The 22,430-nt window shown below is 46.9% G+C and overlaps 1 protein-coding gene across 1 annotated transcript in view; it reads right to left on the bottom strand.

The window, feature by feature from the left end:
- Window positions 1-22,430, bottom strand: part of MYL3 (myosin light chain 3) — a 44,480-nt gene that overhangs the window by 8,972 nt on the left and 13,078 nt on the right. Inside the window, exons 2-4 of the mRNA XM_030549840.1 lie at window positions 16,650-16,677; window positions 4,621-4,770; window positions 1,413-1,586 (exon numbers count right to left, since the gene is read on the bottom strand). Coding sequence (XP_030405700.1) covers window positions 1,413-1,586; window positions 4,621-4,770; window positions 16,650-16,677 — 352 coding nt within the window. The remainder of the gene's footprint in view (window positions 1-1,412; window positions 1,587-4,620; window positions 4,771-16,649; window positions 16,678-22,430) is intronic.

Below are 22,430 nucleotides of genomic sequence, written 5' to 3'. Positions count from 1 at the left end.
GGCAAGACAGTGTTGTGCTGGGGCAGGAGAACCAGAAAGGGGAAATGTCTAGCTAAATTGACAAAACTGAGCAAACTAGTTTCTTTGTCCAAGAAGCTTTGAATGGACGCAGCTCCCCTGACCTCACTGGCATTGGGACCACTTGCTTTGGCACTGAATTTGGTCTAGGGTGACCAGATATCAAGTGTGAAAAATCAGGACGGTGTGTGTGTGTGGGGGGGGTGGTGCTGGTGGTGGTAATAGGTGCCTATATAAGACAAAGCACTGGATATTGGGACTGTCCCTATACAATCGGGACTCTAGTCACACTAATTTGGACCCCAAAGTAAACAAACAGCATAAATGGTGAAAAGGGAACTTGACATTTAAAATTCTGTTTTAATCTTGTCTCACAGAGTCATAGACTCATAGACTTTAGGGTCAGAAGGAACCAATATGATCATCTAGTCTGACCTCCTGCACCAAGCAGGCCACAGAACCCTACCCATCCACTTCTATAACAAACCCCTAACCTATGTCCGAGTTATTGAAGTCTTCAAATTGTGGTTTGAAGACCTCAAGCTGCAGAGAATCCACCAGCAAGTGACCCATTTCCCACGCTGCAGAGGAAGGCAAAAAACCTCTAGGGCCTCTGCCAATCTGGCCTGAAGGAAAATTCCTTCCTGACCCCAAATATGGCGATCAGCTAAACCCTGAGCATGTGGGCAAGACTCATCAGCCAGCACTCAGGAAAGAATTCTCTGCAGTAACTCAGATCCCATCCCATCCAACATCCCATCACAGACCACTGGGCATACCTTTCTGCTGATAATCAAAGATCAATTGCCAAAATTAAGCTATCCCATCATACCATCCCTTCCATAAACTTATCAAGCTTAGTCTTAAAGCCAGATATGTCTTTTGCCCCCTCTACTCCCCTTGGAAGGCTGTTCCAGAACTTCACTCCTCTAATGGTTAGGAACCTTGTCAAGTGTCATTAGCAGAGATAGACCTAAAATGGAATGCCTTCATCATAAGTCTATGCAACTAAAGAAAGACAGCAAAGACACAGATGAGTTTTTCACAGTTTACAAAGAAAGTGTCTGCCAGAGCTGGGCAATTCTTTGGCCATATAAATTAACAGTTATCAGGGGGAACAGAATGATAGAACTAGAAAGAGAGAACTCAGAACTCAGAGAGAGAGAAAACCTGTGAACATTTGAGCTGAAAGACAATGACCTTGAGTTGGAATCATTTTAGGACTTCTTATAACCCCTGACACTAGACGGTGACATAATCATCCCAGATGCTTAAGTGCACCTGCCTTTCTGTCCAGCAGAGAGCAATGATGCAGATTCACACCAGTCTGTATGTTACCAGCTGGGTTGAAAAGACCTCAAAGTTGAAATTATATGAAGAAAGTTTCTTCTTACCCAGAGTGGCCAAAACATGGCGGAGCTCAGCACCCATGACTGTTCCGTTCCCCTCCTTGTCGAACACCCGCAGGCCTTCCACAAAGTCCTCATAGGTGCCAGTGTCTTTGGTCTTGGAGATATGCTGGAGCATGGGCAGGAAGGTCTCGAAGTCAATCATTTTGCTGTTCATTTCTGTAAGAGCACAAGTTCAAAAGAAAGATGCAAGGGATTCTGGGGAGACAGTGGGGCTCAGGGACATTCAGAAGGTGAGCAACACCTTGCAGGACATGTGTGCCAGGGAGCTTGGCAAACTGTCAGCTAAATGGAAGGGCAGGAACATGGGACCACGATAATAGAGAGAGAGAGAGAGAAAGAGATGTATGGAGAATGCTAGGTAGATGGATATTTGCAGTGATGTTGTAGCTGTATTGGTCCCGTGATATTAGAGAGACAAGATGGGTGAGGTAATGTCTTTTTACCTCAACAGAAGTTGGTCCAATAAAAGATATTAGCTCACCCAGTCTGTCAGATAGATAGATAGATAGATAGATAGATAGATAGATAGATAGATAGATAGATAGATAGATAGATTAGATAGATGTGTCAGTGTGGCTGGATGGATGAAAGGGTATGAATGAGTATAGATGGTCAGATGGGCATGAATGAGGATGGATGGATGGATAGAAGGGTATGAATGAGTATAGATGGACAGATGAGTATGAATGGGGATAGATGGATGGAAAGGTATGAATTAGACTAGATAGATAGATAGGTATGAATGGGAATGGATGGATATATGTGTATGTATAAGGATAGATGGATGGATATGGATGGGGAGATGGATGGGGATGATTGGATGGATAGATGGGATGAATAGATAGGTGGAGAAGAATCAGGATGGATGGATGAGTATGTATGGGGATGGATGGATGGTAGATGGATGGGTGCATAGATGAATATGTATGGGGATGGATGGATACATGAGCATGGTTGGGGATGGATACATGGGTATGTATGGGGATGGACAGACAGCATCTGCAAGTATTTGAAATATGTAAATGTCAAGGAGTGGGAAACAATTGTTTAGGGTTAATTAATGATAATTAATTAAGACTAAGTAGATGAAATTGAGCAAATGAAAATGAATATCTGGAAAACAGCCCTGGCAGTGGAATCAGTTTTGCGGTGTGGTTTTCTCCCAAGAGCATCAGGGTAGTGGTGGCAGCCCTGTAGCATAGGCATGTTTAAAACTGCGGAGCAGGCAGGAGAGGGGCTGGTTGTCAAATGGGCCTTTTCCATCTCTATTTTCTATGATCCTGTGCCTCCCTCCCCCCACTGAGCTAAGGAACAAGGTCCTCGTAAGGTACAGTTCTTTCTTGGATAGCCCTGAAGTCCACCCTTGTGTCATCAGCCGAACTTGCTGTATCTTGATTTATCACAATTATTCAACAAGAACCTGATTCTCCAAGGTGCTGAGAGGCATCCATTCCAATTAGCTTAAATGGAGGTGGCAGACAGTGTGGGCAGGTCTGCAGGGCTAGATCATAGTTGTGGGTCTGGGAGTCTCAGCCCTGCATTCCTGTGGGCAGATATATTGTGTGTGGGGAGCTTTCAGAGGAGACCTTAAAACCCAAAACTAAAGTTCACGTGACACTTTCTTTTAAAGAGCAGGGAATGCCCTACAACCCAGTCTACCTGTCTGCCCATTTGACCCTCAGAATATCTGAGCACCTCCTAAACATAAATGAATTTTATCCTCAAGGCAATCCTGTGAGGCAGGAAAGTATCATTATCCCCATTACAGAGATGGGGAATAGAGGCAGAGAGAGATTAAGTGTTGAGGACTGAATGCACAAAAGAAGATAGGTGCCCATGTCCCTGTTTTAGGTACCTCAGTACCGGTTTTGGGACCACTCGATGCTGAACCCTGTAGGCACCTAAACACGCTTGGCGCCTATGTTTCTGCAGTGTGAATTCCCTTGTCACCTATGTTTCTGCCTTTGGACATGCACACTGCTGCCTCCTTGTGGGAGCCCACGGGCCTGAGCCCCGGAGCCATCCACAAACTGGTGGAAGATGGGCATGCTGATGCCTTGCTCACCAGAGAGGCCTGATCCAGCAGGAGTGACCAGAGGCTGCCTGCGAGTCCTCAGAGGGGAGCTTACTCAAAACAGATGGGGGGTGAGGAAGAGGAGAAGATGTGGACTAGGCTTTCCCTCATAACTTACAGCCCAATGGTTAGGGTACACATCTGGAAGAAGGGATCTGAACAGGGATCTTCCACCTCTCGGGTGAGTGCTCTAACCTTTGGGCAATAGGCTTTTCTCATGTGGGGCTCCCTCAGTCTCTCCTGCTGCAGACTCTTTAAGACACACGGAGAGAGGGAGAGCACATCCATATGAGCATGACCCCATAACCTGCTGGTTAGAGCACACTCAGGATGGGGGAGACCCAGGATCCAGATTTCCTGCTCCAATGGGTCCTTAATAATATATCTGCAGTGCAACAGCTTCTCCACTTCAGGCAGAAGGAGACATGAACCCGGGATCTCCTACATCCCAGGTGAGCACCCTCACCACCGGGGGAAAAAATTATGAGGAAAGGCCTGTTCTTCCCCTGGCTTCTTGCTCAAATGGCATGAGGCGCCTAATTCCAAGGAGGGTTCTCAGCTTCAGAATCGCAAGCAGAGTTAGGTGTCTCCCTGCAGCCAGAACTTAAGTGCCTATCTCTGTGAGAGGGGACACACCCCTCTGACCAGCATCTCCCAATGGCTAGCTTAGGTAGCTGTCTGCCTAGTGTGGTGGCTTTGGTGAATGACAGTGCAAGGTGCCTATGTCTTCCCATTCATTGTGTAGGAGCTTAGATGCCTAACTCGGGCATTGAGAATCACCATGAATTTCCAGGTACCTAGAAGTTAGTTGCTGTGACGCTCAGCATCACGCCTAATTCCTTTTGAGCATTCAGCCCTAAGCGACTTGCCCAGGAAGTGCACGGTCGAGGTAGGAATTGAGCTCAGAGACCCCAGATTCTGCTCAAGTGCCTTGACCACATGACCATCGCTTCTCATTGCCCCTGACTGACTTGGAGCCACGGAGGAGGCTGTTCCAGGTTGTTATGTTAATTTAAATCAATCTTTCCAGCAAAGGAGAGAGACACGATCCGATTGGCCTGACAATTTACTCCTGGAGATCTCTCACTGAAAACAAACAGAAAGAGGGTCACTGACCTTCTGGTTTGGGTCTGCCAAGGACTTTGAGGACCTCAGCTTGGGTTGGATTCTGCCCCAAAGCCCTCAGAACATCTCCACACTGTGCATATGTGATCTTCATCTCAGATTTAGGAGTTCTGTCGAAGAGCGAGAAGGCTTCCTTAAATTCTGGGAGACACAAAGAGAAAAACACAGAGAGAGAGAGATAAAGTAATAGCCAACCCGAGCCTTCCCACCAAACTCTCACTCAACCTGACCCTGAACCTTTAGTTTTGCAATTTGGAAGAGTTGATTAGCATTGTTGTTGTCTAATATATTTGCATTCCTCCTTCACCACACTTCCTGCTTCCAAAAGGGGATGGAATTAAACAAGTCAAACAGTTCTTCTTGTGGTATTTCCAACTCAGGGGAAATACAGGAAAGCTCACAGGAAAGCCAGACCTTGAGAGCTATGCAGACCAATGAGAATGCTCTCCATGGCCCAGACCTCTCATTGACTTCAATAGCAGCTGTACATGTTAGTTGCTTGGGTAACCAACCTCTACATGAGTCATCAGGAGGGTTTTACAATACAGGAGCTTTCTATTCCATCTGAGTTAAAGGAGCATCTCTACTAGCTGGTAGCATTTGTAGGCTGTTATCTTGTAGTGGTTGCTCACTTGACACATACTGCCAGTTTGGGGATCAACCCCCAAACCTTTGTAGTGCTTATCCAGGGTGAACCCTACCTCTGACACTTGAGGAGACTAATGATAATACAGTCCCTTCAAGAGGTATTGTCAGTAAAGACAGGCTAATGTAATGGCCTCACTTACAGTCCCTGCTCAGATAAAAGCCCATTGACCATAATGACTGAACGATGATTGAAAGAATTCAACTACATAGTGAGAATTGACTGCTACAGATGACCAATGTAATAGTAGTTAGCAACCAACTAGGAAGCTTCCCTCTTGGCAATCTGATGAAGCAACGGTACAACGGGGAGCATTGGTGTTGCTATTTGAAAGCTCTGGGAATCAGAAAGTAGTGTAGGCCTTAAAAGTTAAGGACTAGATTCTGAGCAGCACAAAGGAGTAGCTGAGTAGCACAATGGAGCCAGAGTTTGGCTGTAGTTGGAAGGGAATTCTCATCTAGCGTAAAGCTGGTAGGAGTCGGTTCCTGTACCAACAGGTCACCTTTACAGCATAGGGTGTGTGTCGGGGACAGGCAGAGGCAGGCAGTGGGCATGCAGGGCATAGCAGGACAGAGATCCCCTCTCCGCTACTTCAATGCAAGTTGGCATATGGTCTCTTAGGGACCATAAGCTGTTGTCATAATCAAAAGCAGCCCCTAGGCTACTCTAGCTGCTTGAAAATCAGCGAATAACTTCATGGGTGAAAATATCTGTTCAATTAACCTCCACAAAACATTTTCAAGAGTGATAGCTGTTACTGGCTGGTGGATTTGAAATGTTCTGCTCTATGATGGGGAAACTACTTTGCAACACTAGAACTGTCAAACTTCCTGTTTCGCTGTTCCTGCATGAACCTTGCTTCGCTGTTAATGTGAAGACCTTGTAGTGCAGTGATAAATACATAACCTCACGGTCAGTGCCATGTTACCATCCAGATCTGTTATTTCAAATTGGAAAGAAAAGCCCAGGCAGTCAGTGATGTGTAATACACCCATTTTCACAAGTTCTCCTGGCTGGACTGGGAATGGACTGAACTGGCATTGGCAATGGGTATGTATTGGATGCTGTATTTCTGGCCTCTTTGGGACCTGTTTCCTTAATGGTTGGACGGGGGAGAAGAATGCAGGCTATTCATGCTGAGAATGTAGGTAGCAATTAGTCATAATAATATATCCACTGAGTCTGACAGTGGTTTAATTGCTAACTTAAACACAAAGGAGGAAAGAGCAGCCCCGGTTTCACTGCTTTGAGGGCAACTGGGTGTGCCATTGAGCTCAGAAAGAGGGATGCTTTCATATACGGACACAAACGATCCCCCAAAGTCCTAGACCTTGTGCTGTGGTAAGAGTGGATTCTCATTAGGATAAAGAAATCACCAGAGCTGCAGGTGACTCTGGTGTATCATGTCCTATTACAAAATGTTGCAAGAGGCCCAGTTGCAAATCAAGTTCAGGCCTGGCCTTAAGCTTTCTCAGGGCTTCCACGGCATGGTGAGAGGTCCCAAGAGAACTGCTGGAAATGGACCAATCCTATTCAACTTATTCATAAATGATCTGGAGAAAGGGGTAAAAAGTGAGGTGGCAAAGTTTGCAGATGATCCTAAACTGCTCAAGATAGTTAAGACCAAAGCAGACTGTGAAGAACTTCAAACAGAACTCACAAAACTAAGTGATTGGACAACAAAATGGCAAAAAAAATTTAATGTGGATAAATGTAAAGTAACGCACATTGGAAAAAATAACCCCAACTGTACATACAATATGATGGGGGTTAATTTAGCTACAATGAGTCAGGAAAAAGATCTTGGAGTCATCGTGGATGGTTCTCTGAAGACGTCCACACAGTGCGCAGAGGCAGTCAAAAAAGCAAACAGGATGTTAGGAATCATTAAAAAGGGGATAGAGAATAAGATGGAGAATATCTTATTGTCCTTATATAAATCCATGGTATGCCCACATCTTGAATACTGCGTACAAATGTGGTCTCTTCATCTCAAAAAAGATAGACTGGCATTAGAAAAGGTTCAGAGAAGGGTAATTAAAATGAGTAGGGGTTTGGAACAGGTCCCATATGAGGAGAGATTAAAGAGGCTCGGATTTTTCAGCTTGGAAAAGAGGAAACTAAGGGGGGATATGATAGAGGTATATAAAAACATTAGTGATATGGAGAAAGTGAATAAGGAAAAGTTATTTACTTATTCTCATAATACAAGAACTAGGGACCACCAAATGAAATTAATGGGCAGCAGGTTTAAAACAAATAAAAGGAATTTCTTCTTCACACAGTGAACAGTCAACCTGTGGAACTCCTTGCCTGAGGAGGTTGTGAAGGCTAGGACTATAACAGGGTTTAAAAGAGAACTGGATAAATTCATGAAGGTTAAGTCCATTAATGGCTATTAGCCAGGATAGGTAAGGAATGGTGTCTCTAGCCTCTGTTTGTCAGAGCGTGGAGTTGGATGGATGGCAGGAGAGAGATCACTTGATCATTACCTGTTAGGTTCACTCCCTCTGGGGCACCCGGCATTGGCCACTGTCAGAAGACAGGGCTGGATGGACCTTTGGTCTGACCCAGTACAGCCATTCTTATGTCCTTATGTTCATTTGAATACCACTCACTATGACTTTCTCTATCCAGCCATCAGCAAGTGTACCATAAGATGGGCCCCAGGCTGTATTAAATCATTCCCAGGGGATCTGGTGTCTGCCCTGTCGATGGGGACAATGCCCAGGAGAGGGAAAGAGAGAGAGGAAGAAGAAAAACAAAGAGAAACACAGGGAGAGAAAGAAAGACTGTGCATATCTAGGAAGGGAGAGAGGGGATGCAGAATGAAGCAGTGGAAGGAAAGAGAAGGGTGTAGAAACAAGCAGAGTGATGCAGGAGAAAAAAGGAAAGTGGAGGAGGAAGGGACTGAGAGGAAGAGAAAGAGAAAGCTGCTGGGAGACACCAGTGGAAAGAATGAAAAAATGGAATTAAAGGAGAAAGGTGATAAAAAATGAGAGAAGAGAAGTGAGCAAAATTCTGAATGCAAAACTAATGAATAAGGGAATGAAACAGGATCCAGGGAGGGGTAAGGAAATCTAGTCTAGCCAGACTCCCAGGAGATGCAGACTGGGGAGAGAAAGGCAGACAGGAGAGGAATAACAGCTCTACTAAGGGCCAGATTCAGAAATGTGTAGCTGTTAAGGCTAGAGTAACAATTGTGATCATCCAGCCTGGGGACCTGCATCACACAGGCCAGAGAACCTCATTCTTGCATTGAGCCCCACCAATGGTGATGGAACTGGAGCCTAAAGGTTGGTGAGCATGGACGCCATGAGACCGCCCGTGTGAATAACTGCTCACCAGCATCAGGGGCTCATCCTCCGACCCGTAGCCCACAAAGCGCTAGGAGGTGGAGGAGAGATGGAATTAGGAGCAGGCTGTGATGGGAAGTACCTGTTTGATCATGCACCCAAGCACAATGGGTGCAAGGTGGGTATAAAACCAATTCTTTGGCAACATTTACTTCTCCTGACATGAGACACATTTCTGGTGACTGTTTTTGTTGGCATACAAAGGTGGAAAAGTCTCCACAAGCGATCAGAGCTGGAACCAGGGTCTGGGGCATGGATTGAAGGATTAGAGGATCTTTCTCATAGACTTTACAGGTAGAAGGGACCATCATGATTATCTAGTCTGATCTCCTGCACATTGCAGGCCGCAGAACCTCACCCTTTCGCTCCTATAATTGACCCCTAACCTCTGGCTGGGTTACTGCAGTCCTCAAAGCATGGTTTAAAGACCTCCAGTTACAGATAATTCACCATTTACACTAGTTTAAACCTGCAAGTCACTCATGAGTCATGTGCAGATGAAGACGAACCCCTCGCTCCCTGCCAGGGTCTCAGCAAATTTGACATGATGGGAAATTCCTTCCTGACCCAAATATGGGGAGCAGTTAGACCCTGAGCATGTGGGCAAGACCCACCAGCCAGATACTTGGGAAAGAATTTCTCTGCAGTTACTCAGAGCCCTCCCTCTCTAGTGTCCCATCTCCAGCAGTTGGGGATTTTCTAGATTTGCCTGTCCTTGTTATTAACTGACTGCTAGCTTATTGGGCCTGATTCACCCAAAGGCCCCTTTACATTCTTTGGCAGGGTAAAGGGACCTTGATGTGAATCTAAATTACCCTTTCCACAGGAGCCTTTGAGTCAATGAGAATCTGGCCCATTAACTTGGCACTAAATCAGTTTCCCAAGAAGCAGCCCTTTCACCAGAGAACTGTCCTTTCTTGGCCTCGCCTCTCCTTTACCATCCCAACCCGCGTGTGCTTGACTTTCAAAACCGTTTAGTTTGTGACTCTCCAGCGGCTCGTCTGTAGCAACCCAGGGTGACAATGTACAGGCACAATATGCGGTCAGGGCGGATTGAACCTGGCATTTTCAGAGCCCATCTCACAGGCTAATGATAAACTCCCTTAGGTGTAAGGAGCAGGCCACACATTAGAGGGCGTTATGATCCTGGGATAAGCTTATAAAGTGCGGGTTCTGTCCCCCATCCAGTGGCTGCACCATGCTGAGGATAACAGCCTTCTACTGCTGCCAGCTAAAAGAGTTACTCCTTCAGTTCCTGCAGGGGTCCTTACTAAAGGCGCTAGATTCAAACCCTGCTGACTGCTGGAGGTTACAATCTCATCTCTTCACGTGCAGTGACACACCCAGACCACAGTCTGAGAATCACAGAACCAGATCAGGGACTGCTCAGGGCGCTGAAGGCTGGTTGTCTAGAAACAAGAACCATAGATTGGTCTTGGCTAAGCTCCTGTTTGCCAGGGACAGAAAGAGGCTCCTTCTGTGCTCTGACCAATCAGACATCTCAGCCTCTTAACAATGCACAGCCTTTGAGATAGAAAGCAAAATGCCCTTTTATCATCCTGCCTGGAGTGAAACAAATTGATGCCTCTGGAAAGCAGACATGGAAAGAGAAAAACTTGGGGATAGACACCTGTTCAGATTCCACACCAGACACGGCACAATCTGTCTGTTTCCTCCACTCTTTGCTGCCAAGAATGAGGTTCTCCCCAGCCTGGCTGGTTATCACCACTTCATTTGCTGCTGTCCGAGGATCAGGGACTTTACGTCACCATGAGCTGAAGGTGAAAGCGGCTGCTCTGGCCTGCCGCTGTGGCAGCCCTTACCTGCCTGCAGCTGAACAAACACATGGGGTTTTGCTTGTAGCGTTTCTCTCTCGTTTGCTTTGGCCTGTCCTTAACTATTCGAAAGCCCTTGTCAGCAGGAGCTCTGACCTCCGTCTGGCTCATTCAGGAGCACTCACAAACCTGTGGCTTTGAGTTCCACCGCAGACCTTGGGCCGATGTTGCCGTGCATTGCTCGGGGTGCAGGCGGAAGGGCTGTTGCATTGTGGGAAAGCAGCTCTGCTCTGATTCCATTAGTTCCCTCGGCATTGCTATGAGTTGGAAACTTCCACAAAAACACCCCCTAGAAGACATTGTTGAGGTTCCCATGATCTATCCAGCATCTTAGACTGACTGGACCAAACAGCAACGGGACAGGCCTCTCTCCATTTCCCCATCTCCGTATTTCTCCTCTGTCCTGGGCACTCTTCATTTCGGGGTTCTTCCCCACCTCATCCCTCTGGTCTCTCGTCACCCTGCAGTAGCAGGATGAGCGGCAGTAACCGCACTTCACTCCACAGGGGGGTAACTCACCAGAACGCCTCCACTTGCTCTCCCTCTGCCTCCTGCAAAATCAAACCGACTAGGTTGCTCCCATCAGTTTCTTGCTGCAGATGACTCCTTATACAAGGGAAAAGGGACCAGGCATCGCCTTTGATGAAGCTCGTAGGCTGAGCCCAGAAGGGAGCAGGGAAAGATCAGATCTTGATCTAAAACTCATTGAAATCAATGGAAAGACACCCACTGCCAATAACTTCAGGGCTCTAGTCCACAATGAGGGTCAGGAAGGAATTGCACCAAGGACTGGACTGACGGGCAGTATTTTCAGCTCATTCAGTATGTGATGTCTTTACTGCCCGGTGCTTTTGCTGACAGTACCCTCGCAGCACCCACACCGTGTTATGCAGAAGCATCACGAGTGGAGTTGGCGTGGGCTGAGATTTGCTGTCCTGTAGTGTTCTTCCTCCCCTTAGTAACGCACACTGATGCAGTGCCAGAGGGGTGTGTGTCGCTTCATGGCCACATGAGCTGACACGTTCTCTGCCTGTGGGTCCCACTTTGAAACTGTCTCTAGATCAGTGGTCCCCAACGTGGTGCCCGCGGGCGCCATGGCGCCCGCTGGGGCATTTATGTGTGCCCACCTAGTGCCCAGCAGGGGAGAGAAGCCGTGGCCCCACACCTGACGGGGACAGAGAACTTAGGCTGCGGGCACGGTGTTTTCTGTTCCTGGTAGGTGCGGGACCCACCTAGTGCCTAGCAGGGGAGACAAGCTGCGGCCCCATATCTGCCAGGGACAGAGAACTCTGGGGCTGCAGTCTGCAGGCGTCGGTGTTCTCTGTCCTCGCAGCTTCTCTCTTCTCTCTGGATTCATATATTATATAATATTAAATATGATGATTTTGGTATTATTTAATGTACGAATACAAAATAAGCCTTGAAAAATTGTTGGCGCCCGCCACACTCTTCTGAAAACATGGATGTGCTACTGGCCACAAAAAGGTTGGGGACCACTGCTCTAGATAATATGGCAAACATGGATGCTCAGCTCTGCCTGGTAGCCTGTGGGTGCAACTGCTGGGGGAGGAGTGGCTGCGAAGGAGTTGGGAATGGTTCCCTGATTCCAGGGATGGTCTATACCAGCCCTGGACCTGCTGCACTTTACAGCAGCCTCAGGGCTACTCCAAAATACACCATCTATCTCTGGTCTCCAGAGGTTCTCTCCTGGCTGAATGTCAGCAGAGTACAGCCATGCTCCAGCCATGCCCTCTTCTCTACCCTCCCTTACATATCCCCTATACCAAGGGCCATTGGGGCAGTGGAAGGGGACAGAACATAGGAGTCAACAAGGGACTCTCCCACCTTAGGAGAATCTCCTTTTAGGGGTGATTCAGCTGTTTTCCAATTCCTTTGTGCCACTGAAATGGTGCAAGGGGGCCAGCTTGCAGCTCAGAATGTGGCCCCGTGAACTCAGCATTTGCTCACACACAACCCTGGATGTCAGCAGCTGTGTTCAGTGAGACGGGAACTATTGCCCAAGACCTGGGGCATTTCTCTTATCTTTGTGGAAAGCTCTCTGGGATGGGCTTTGGTGCAGCATCTCACTGGGAGCAGAGTGGCTCTGTGTGTCAAGCCACACAGTTTGAACCCCAGAAACAGATGCACCTGGAATCTCTACTCATTTTTTTTTAAAAGATCTATTATTGTCAGAAGGGAAACTGAGGCACAGAGTGGTTAAATTACTTTCCCAAGGCGGTGCAGTACATCAGCGGCAGAACCTCTGGCTCAAGACAAAAGGCATGAATCCAGTACATCCTGGATCAGAAAAACCCTCCAAAGAAACCTATCCTCCTTCCCTTCAACCAGCCTGTGGTCCCCTAGCCACAGGGGAGGTTTCCCTGTGCCGAGAAGCAGTTAGTCAGCTCTACCTTTCAAGCATTTGAGAACCTGTTAAAAACCCCATCAGATGTTCAACCACAAAACATCAATTATGTCTATACAAACGACACGTCGGGTGCGGAGCTACTGGCAGCCAACTACAGTATGTGGTATTTGCAGCACCGCATGAGATCAGCTTCCGTGTCGGTTTCTGGGATCGGGGTGGCCAGCTAGGAAATTGAACTTGACATTTTCCTTCGAATGAAATAAATTAAAATAAAATAAATGCCCTGAGTTCCATTATGTAGCTGCAACAGATTAAATCCAAATTGAACTCAGGGAAAAGTTTTCAAAGGCAAAGAAGGGCTGGTTGTGTTGTTTTGTTTTGTTTTGTTTTTTAAGAAAGAACATATTGTTAGATTAGGTGATTTTTATTCTTTCTCATTGGGGCGCTTGTGTTGTTCTTAATGTAATAAATCTGCTTTGCATGTCTGTAATCCAAACGATGTGTGATTTTCAACCCTCTGCCGAGCACCGTAGAGCCATTTGGGAATGTGTCTTAATTTCATCAAGGAGGACATTAAAGGGCCGTTCCCTTCAGTGGATTGTGCAGCATGTCTCTATGGCAGGCATGGTAAGAACAGGGTGGACATGGCTCAGAGATCAAGTGCTGTGAGACCGAGGAGATGTGCATAGCTTATGAGAAAGAAAGGGCTGGTCATTGTGGGATAAACAAGCTGACCTCAATCAAAGGGACAAGCAATGGCACTAAAAAACCCACTTACTGTTCTGAAGGAACAGCCATGTGGAAATTCTCTGTTCCCCTCTGCAGCATCTCCGTGCAACCAAGCGTCACCAGGCCAACCATGTGGCCAAGTACCATCAATGATCACTTCTCCAGATTCCACCAGGGGGCTCGCCTCACCCCCGCTTTACATGCTAGATGGTGACTTGTCCAAGGAAGTCAGTCTCTCTTGCAGCCCTGCAGGGTCTGCCCAGCTCTTGAGTCCAGCAGCACGGGGGCCAGAAGGTGCTATGCACCTGCTCACTCCCTGCCCAGAACAAGGGGGTGGGGGGCACTGATAGAGCCTTGGTTCCCTCTCTCCTCTTCACAGGTGGTAGCCACTGAGATGGCCTGGGGTGGAGGGATGTTGTAAATTCCTTCTGACATAGACCACTACTCTCCCGACCACGTAGCAAGGCACCAATGTGCTAGACGCTGTACATACACACAGCCAGGGGACTGCTGTGGAAGGATCTGGACCCAAACAAAATTAGCCATCAAAGAGAGGAAGAGAAAAAGGAGAGAGGGACATTTCAACAATTGTTTGCTACACAGGTCTAGTCTACACTCCAAAGTTATGCCAGCACAGCTATGTCAGCAGACATAGACTTATCTAGCTTTAAGACTAAGCTTGATAAGTATATGGAGGGGATGTTATGATAGGATAGTTTAATTTGGGCAATTGATCTTGGATTATCACCAGATAAGTCTGCTCAGTGGTCTGCGGGGAGATGTTGGATGGGATGGGAACTGAGTTACTGCAGAGAATTCCTTCTTGGGTGCTGGCTGGTGACTCTTGCCCACATGCTCAGGGTTTAGCTGATCGCCATATTTGGGGTCGGGAAGGAATTTTCCTCCAGGGCGGATTGGCAGGGGCCCTGGAGGTTTTTCACCTTCCTCTGCACCGTGGGGCATGGGTCACTTGCTGGTGGATTCTCTGCAGCTTGAGGTCTTTAAACCAATTTTGAGGATTTCAATAACTCGGTCCTGGGTTAGGGGTTGTTATAAAAGTGGACGGGTAGGGTTCTGTGGCCTGCCTTGTGCAGGAGGTCAGACTAGATGATCATATTGGTCCCTTCTGACCTATGAGTCTATGAGTCTATAAGGAGTGTGAAAAAAATCACACACAGCCCAGCTGATATAGCTATGCTGGCAGAAAAACCTGTGTAGACTCAACTAGGCCATACCTACAGGATGGCGGGGGGAGGGGGGCTCTGTCCTGGGAAGCAGTGACTCTGACAAAGGTTTGGAGGACATGATGAATAATCAGCTGAACATGAGTGTTAAGTGTGACTGAGGGTGTGTCTATGTTGCTTTTAGACACCCACCGCTGGCCTGTGCCAGCTGATTTGGTCTAAGGGGCTCGGCTAAGGGGCTCTTTAACTGCAGTGGGAGGGGCCAACCATGGGTTTTTAATTGCAGCAGAGACATACCCACTCAGACCAAAAGAGTTAATTCAATTCTGAGATGCATAAGCAGGAGAATCTCCAGGAGGAGTGGAGAGGTGATTTTACCTCTGTATTTGGCCCTGGTGCAACAACTGCTGGAGCGGTGTGTCCAGTTCTGGGTGCCCACAATTCAAGAAGGATGTTGAGAAATTGGAGAGAATTCAGAGAGGAGCCACAAGAATGATTAAAGGATGAAACATATGCCTTATAGTGATAGACTCAAGGAACTCAATTTACTTTACCAAACAGAAGGGTAAAGGGTGACTTGATTACTGTCTATAAATGCCTAGATGCGGAACAAATATTTAGTCTACCAGAGAAAGGTCTAACACAATCCAATGACTGGAAGTGGAAGCTAGACAAATTCAAACTGGAAGTAAGGCATACATTTTTATTAGTGAGAGTAATTAACCATTGGAGCAATTTACCAAGAGTCAAGGGTCCTTCCATGGATGCAGGGGACTTGACTAGATGACCTCTCGAGATCTCTTCCAGTTCTATGATTCTATGGTGGATTCTCCATCACTGACTATTTTAAAATCAAGATTGGATGTTTTATAGACTCATAGACTCATTGACTAATAGGTCAGAAGGGACCAATCTGATCATCTAGTCTGACCTCCTGCACAAGGCAGGCCACAGAACCCCCCCATCCAATTTTATAACACCCCCTATCCTAGGATAGAGTTATTGAAATCTTCAAAACTGGTTTGAAGACCTCAAGCTGCAGAGAAACCACCAGCAATTTAGGGAAATTCTATGGCCTGTGTTGCACAGGAGATCAGACTAAGATGATCACAATGCTCTCCTCTGTCCTTGGAATCTATGACTCTATGGCGAGAAAGTGCTAAAGTTGTATAGGGAGGTGGTGTAGCCATGCCAGCACGTCTGTTGGCTTACACTGCATCTCCACTAAGGGCCTCTGCAGGCACAGCTATACTGGCAAAGGCTCCATAGTGTAGACAGGCCCTAAGAAACATGACCAGTGATATAACTTGCTGTAGCTGAAATCAGTGAAACTACCTCAGTTTACACCAGCCGAGGATCTGGTCCAAGAAGTGAAATTAGGGACAACTCTATTTTGCTTAAGCACAGAGAAAACCACAGTTGTGATGCGTCTTTTACTCCACTGGAGTATGCACCCACTATTAGGTTCTGTACCCCGGCTTTTAGAGAGAACTTGCCATGACCAGAGCATTTATCTGTTGTCATGGAATTCACCCAGCTGGACTGCAGGCATTATAGGGTAGAAAGCATGTTAGAAAGCTGGAGTGATATGACAGTTTGTTCAGTGACTAAGGCACTGGCTGGGAGCTTCAGATAGTGAGGTTCTATTCCCCACTCTGTCTGTTCCCTCCCTCCCAGCCCCATTGTCTGTCTTGTCTATTTATCCAGTAAGGGGCAAGGATTGTCACTTTCTATGTGTTTGTACAGGACCTAGCACTCAGCTGAGGCCACCAGGTGCTACCATACCACAAACAGCAAAGCCATTAATTAAGTATCCTCTTAGTCAAGTGAATTATGAGCTCCAGAAGCTGTGTTCATTCCGCCCACCGCCACCTCCAGGAAAGAGATTCAAATCCTCCTCACCTTCAATCTGATCATGTGTGAATTCAAGCTGAAAGAGAGCAACAAAAAAGCCACAGATTAGCTCCTGTGCTGATGTACCTCAGGGGTTGTGATCTCGGACGTATGGTGCTGGCCACTGCTGGAGAAAGGCTACTTGGCTAGGTTAACCCTCTAGTCTGATCCAGTCTGGCATTTCCAATGGGCCTATGGAAACCCTCTATGTAGAGAGGGTCAAGGTGAAATAGGATGAGGGAAATAGGGCCCCACCACTATCGACCCAGCACCTTTCTCTGCTCTGTTTCTGATCAAGGATTGCTTTTTTTAAAAATTGAAAATAAGTCTCATTTTCACCCGGATGGATAGAAATCAAAATTTGAAAATCTGGCCACTTATTTGGGTGACTCAATTAGCGCTGAAAAAATGGCCCATAATGCCCAAAGCTAGACACTGACTAAATGATTTCACTAGTCACTGCTCTTTGCCTCAGTTTCCCCATCTGTAAAATGCGGATAATGACACTGACCTCTTTTGTAAAGTACTCTGAGATCTACAGATGAAAAGCACTAGAAAGATCTAGGGATTATTCTCAAGGTAACTTTTCTTTCCCAAGGATAATATTTTACACCCACTATTACTTGTGAGTGAACCACGGTGATTGTTTTAGCATTATGCTGTTATTTGGAAAGAGTTCAGCTTTCACTGGTGTTTTATCTGCCAATCATTGTGGTTTTTAGCCATTTGGGGCAAGGACAGTTACTGATTATATGTTTGTACAGCACCTAGCACAATTACCTCCATGTGGTTGTAGCCTTTGTGTGTGTGTGTGTGTGTGCGTGCGTGTGCATGCGTGCGTGTGTGTGTGTGTGTGTGTGTGTGTAGGGAGTTCTGGGCTCTCATCCTAGCTTGGCTGCTGATTCATTGCATGGACTTCTGCAAATCTTTCACACTTCTTGTTGCCTCGTCCTCTCGCCCGCTGTAAAACAGGGATGATGACTAGAGCACTATTTTTTTAATCCCATTCCTGTCCCCCCCCCGCAGTACCCACTCCCACTTGCACTGGCATTGTTTCTTGCATTCTTATCCAGTCCCACATACAAAAACCTTAGATCCTGCAAAGCCTACACGAGAGACAGATCTGCTATGCTACTTAAAAAAAAAATCAAACAAAAAACGGTACATATATAAACGGAATTCAGACACAATTTTTACCACTCAAAGAATTAGCCAAATCTTGTTTAAACTATTTATTGATATAGCGTTTTCCTGCAACTTATCACAGTCTTGTTTTTTATACCCACTCAGTGCCACCCACAACAAAGAACATTTTACATTTTAGCCGCTCCTGCTATTGTGGCAGCGGGTCCTGCAGGACCCGGGGGATCCCAGTCCCACTGCAGGTCTCTGATGGTGCTGGATGACCTCTCGAGATCCCTTCCTGGTCTATGATTCTATTCTATGATTCTATGAGGACTTTTGTTGCACAGTGTTGTGAATCTTCATTCATTTATTTCCACAATGATTGGAAGATTGTGCACTGGATCCTTAAACCATCACCGCTCTATTGACTTCAGTGGAACATCTCTGGGTTACACCTGGTGGGGATCTGGCCCTTGTGTTAAACATGATGATTAGTGCCCCCCCTTATGTGTGAGATATTGTCCAATTTTCTGAGCAATGGCACAGAAGTATTTTATCACTGAATCAGAGTGGGTTAGAGATGAATGGAAGCCAATCAGATCATCCAGGCTGTCCCCAGACCAGTGCAGGATTGTTTCCTAGAGTGCATTTTATCCAATATCCAGTTTTGCCCAGTTCCAATATCCCAAGTGATGGGGATCCAGCACTCCCCAGGGGAGATTATTCCACAGCCTAAAATAGCTCAGTGTTTTTTACACCTCTATCTCCATCAAGCAGAAGATTACTAGGAAATAAGTCCTATTAATAAAACTGTGCCAGTGCTAAACTGGCATTTATTAGGGTATCACAGGGAAAGCATTTAAACAGTGCAAACAAGGAATCCCCAAAATGGAACCAATGCATTTCTCTTCTATGGCAGGCTAAGGAATTCTAATGTTAATAACGAGGTTCTTAACTAACCGGAGCAGGGACTGGGTTGGAAAGAGGAAGATACTTTTTCACAGGAGCCCAGTTTAGGGATTAGAAATGCCGAGGATGGGAAGAGGTCTGGAAACCCATCAAGGTCTGTATCATGGTGATGAGGTGGCATTTGTGCCCTGCAAGGTTTTTTCCATTATTTAAAGCTATTAACACAGATTGTGCTGGGCAGCAAAACCCACAAACCCATCGGTTTGTGCACAGAGCTAGTCCATTGCATGCAAAAGCCTGCAGTGCCAGGCCCGTGCCTTTATTAGTGTCGGGTCATGCTCCCTGGTTCATGAGCTCGGGTTCCATCTGCTTCTTGAAATTCTTTCTGATCTGTGAATACCTGAGGTTCTCCATCACATAATCCATACAAAAGAGGATAGAGAGAGAGAAATGTGTGTAGGCAGGGGAAGGAGATAGATAGATAAGGTGTGTGTATGGGGTAGAGATAAAGGTGTGTATGGGGATGGATGGATGGATAGATAAATTAGATAGATACTCAGGCTGCTCTTAATACTAAGGATGAGTATTATTGTCTGTGCAGTGACCTCTTTAACCTTCTTACCAACCCCCATCTGCCTCAATGCTCCTTTCCACCTGCTGAACCTACTCCAAACCCTCTCACAAATGTTCTGCTCTGAATTCCCCCCTTTCTGGTCAACCCCCCCACTAACCCCTTCTCTTCCAAGTCCCCACACCCTCCTCCCTCTTTCCCAGTCATTGAATCCTTCTGATCCCCTCTTCCCCTGGAAGGCAAATAGGAACCCGCTCTGGGTCCCAGGAGTTCCTGGGCTTGCTAAAAGAATAGGATGTGGCTGGAGCAAGATATCATGGGAGTTGCTTGACTGAGGTGGCCCAGGAATGACTTGTTGTTTGGATTAAGTACCCTTCCTGACTATCGCTAGTCACATCTTCTGTAGTTATTGTGGAGCACAGAAACTCCACGGGGATCCCCACGCAGCTTCTATGACTCATAGCAGCCCATGTGGAGTGACTTGCCTCAGGCCCTGACAGAGCTAGGAACAAAACCCTGGTCTCCTAGTCCTGCACTGTAATCTTAGCCTATTCTTCCTCTCCTCAAGCGTCAGCTGGTCACCTGAGATCTGTCCTCATTAACTGGGTTTCCTGAGTCTCTCTGTCCACATTACATGGTAGGTGATGAATCACCGTTGTCTGGCTTGTTATTCCACCACTTAAACTCATGGTCCTGGTACAGATTAAGGCCCAGATCTGCAAAAGCCTTTGGCAGTTAGGAGCCTAAATACCTTTGAGGATCTCAGCAAACTTCCTGTGTTTGGGGCAACCATTGGGGCACTGTGCTGGGAAGAAGGGAGGTAGGGCCAGGTCATGGCTTTAGCCTGCAAAGATCCGGACAGGATCTGCCATGCCAGGAACCTCTCCCTTCCAAACTGCACTCTCAGATCCTTCTCCTCCCTCAGCCTGTTGAGAAGCAAGATGAGAGAGGCTGTCAGCATGGTGAGCAGTGGCTCACTGAAGTTCTGGCAGGTGTCTCATTGTTGCTCCATGCAGAGACCAGTGTTCTCAGGTGAAGAGGAAGCATAAGGCTGTCTAATTTCTGTGTGAGAAGCTGCCGGAGGTTGTGGTGAAGGCTAGGGAGATGGAAGAGAACAGTGCTGCTGCTGGGACTAGGGTCTGACTGGTTGGCTGGTCTTGCTTAGAGAAGGGCCCAAGCTACAAGACGTAGCTACAGGTCTGCTCAGGGGCAGGGTTTCGTTGCGGGCCCATTTCTTGTAGGGGAAACAAGAATTCTGTCTTCTGAAAAATGTCAACATGGTCACATTTGTTTTTGTTTCCACATCGGAACGAGCCTAGCCCTAGCGAAAATGTTCATGAAACCACAATGAGAGCCCCACCCTGTGAGAGCCACTAGCCCAGTGGGGAGCACACTCTCCCTGATTCAGAGCAAGCTCTTGAACATGGGTTAGGTTAGGTCCTTCAGCTGAGCTGTGGGAACCGGGGTTCTGGGCTATTGGCTATAATGGGGCAGGCCAGAGATTCTACCCTGGACCTGAGGAGCCTTCCTGACATTTCTGTTGACACTGATACATTTTCACAAAAAGTAGCGGTTTTGACAAATTGACACTCTCTGATGGAATAAGCGTTTCTGTGAAAAATGTCCAACCAGCTCTAATCTCTAGCTTGCAGCCACTAGAAGAGAAATCCACATACCCTCAGAGTGTTAAGGGCTAAACCTAGCAGCCCATGGGGAACATGAGTCTCCAGCACTCAATCACCACTTCTCCAGTGCCTCCAACCAAAGAGGAACATGGACCACATGTTCACACTTTAGTCTCTCCTTTAATATTGGTGATTTGGTTCCAGCCTGCGGCCAATCCATCCAGAGGTCTTTGGATGACTGACGAACAGCAACCCGCCTTGACAGGGGATGGCCATCCCCAGCCTCCTTCTTGCAAGCGTACATTTTCAAAAGAGAGTTTTCGAGGGCCTGGGGTCACTCTTTGTTCTTTTAAACAGTAAGCCAAGTTGGCAGGGAGGGTTCAGTCTGTAAAGTGATAGCCTCTTTCTTTGATTGAGAACATGTTCCTTTTCCATAGCATGGGGAATTCTGAGGCATCAGCAGGAGAATTAGAGCCGCTTTGGAGAAACTGAGACAGTTTCTGGCAACGTTCGGCACCAGAAATGTAAAACGTTTTAGCCTGATTCTTCCCCTTCAGCAACATGAGCTTGGATTCTCTGACCACTTATTGAAGGCTGGCTCACCTCCTTTCCCCGCCACCCCTCACACCACAAGCCTTGCAGCAGATGTTTGTTCAGATGTTCTTAACGAGCAAAGTAATATGAAAAATTAAAAACACCCTTGGATAAATGGCAGGAGAAGTCAAATGTTGTGTGCACTGGCTGCTTAAAGGAGAAGACCATAAAGGGCTGGGCTGGGTAGTTGGTGTGTTGCAGGGATTACCCTGTAGCTGGGGCCCCAAAGATATGTCTGCACAACAGCCAGACATCCGTGGCTGGCCTGTGCCGGCCAACTCAGGATCACGGGGCTATTTCATTGCTGTGTAGACGTGTGGGCTCAGGGCTGAAGATCCCACTCTAGGACTCTACCAAATGGGTGGGTCCCAGAGCCCAGATGTCTACACAGCAATGAAACAGCCCAAGCTGGAGTCATCTGGTGCAGTTCAGCCAGAGTTTTTCCTTTGCTGTGTAGACATACCCCAAGAGTGAATTCTGGCTGACTCAGAATTTCCATACAGTCACATAGCAGAGGTCCAGGACTGACTGGGCTATAGAGTCCAAAATATCTTCTTACCCCTAAAGACAGTCCTCTCAGACACAGCCATGTTGTTTTTCCACAGCTCCAGTCCCAATATAAAACAATAAAAAGGTTTAAATGCTCACTAAATGTACCAGGAAAATTGCTCATCTTTTGCAGTAGGCCAGTGTCCCTTCCCTCAACCTTTTATACCCAAAGCGCTCTCTTTGTCTCCTGGTCTCTGGAAAAGAGATTAAACCAGTCCCTTGCCCTGCCCTGAGAGTCAAGCTGTATAGATAGGCATGGGATTTTGCAATTAATCGCCCCCTAGTGATTCCAGGAACCCACAAATGCACATCATCTGTATTGATACAAAAAGTCCATGACTGTTATACAACTCATCACAGAATCACAGACTTTAAGGTCAGAAGGGACCACTATGATCATCTAGCCTGACCTCCTGC

This window comes from Gopherus evgoodei, chromosome 2 (assembly GCF_007399415.2).
Source record: "Gopherus evgoodei ecotype Sinaloan lineage chromosome 2, rGopEvg1_v1.p, whole genome shotgun sequence".
NCBI classification, from domain to species: Eukaryota; Metazoa; Chordata; order Testudines; family Testudinidae; genus Gopherus; species Gopherus evgoodei.
Note: the sequence above shows the minus strand (reverse complement) of the source record. Positions and strands in the feature narration are given on the sequence as shown.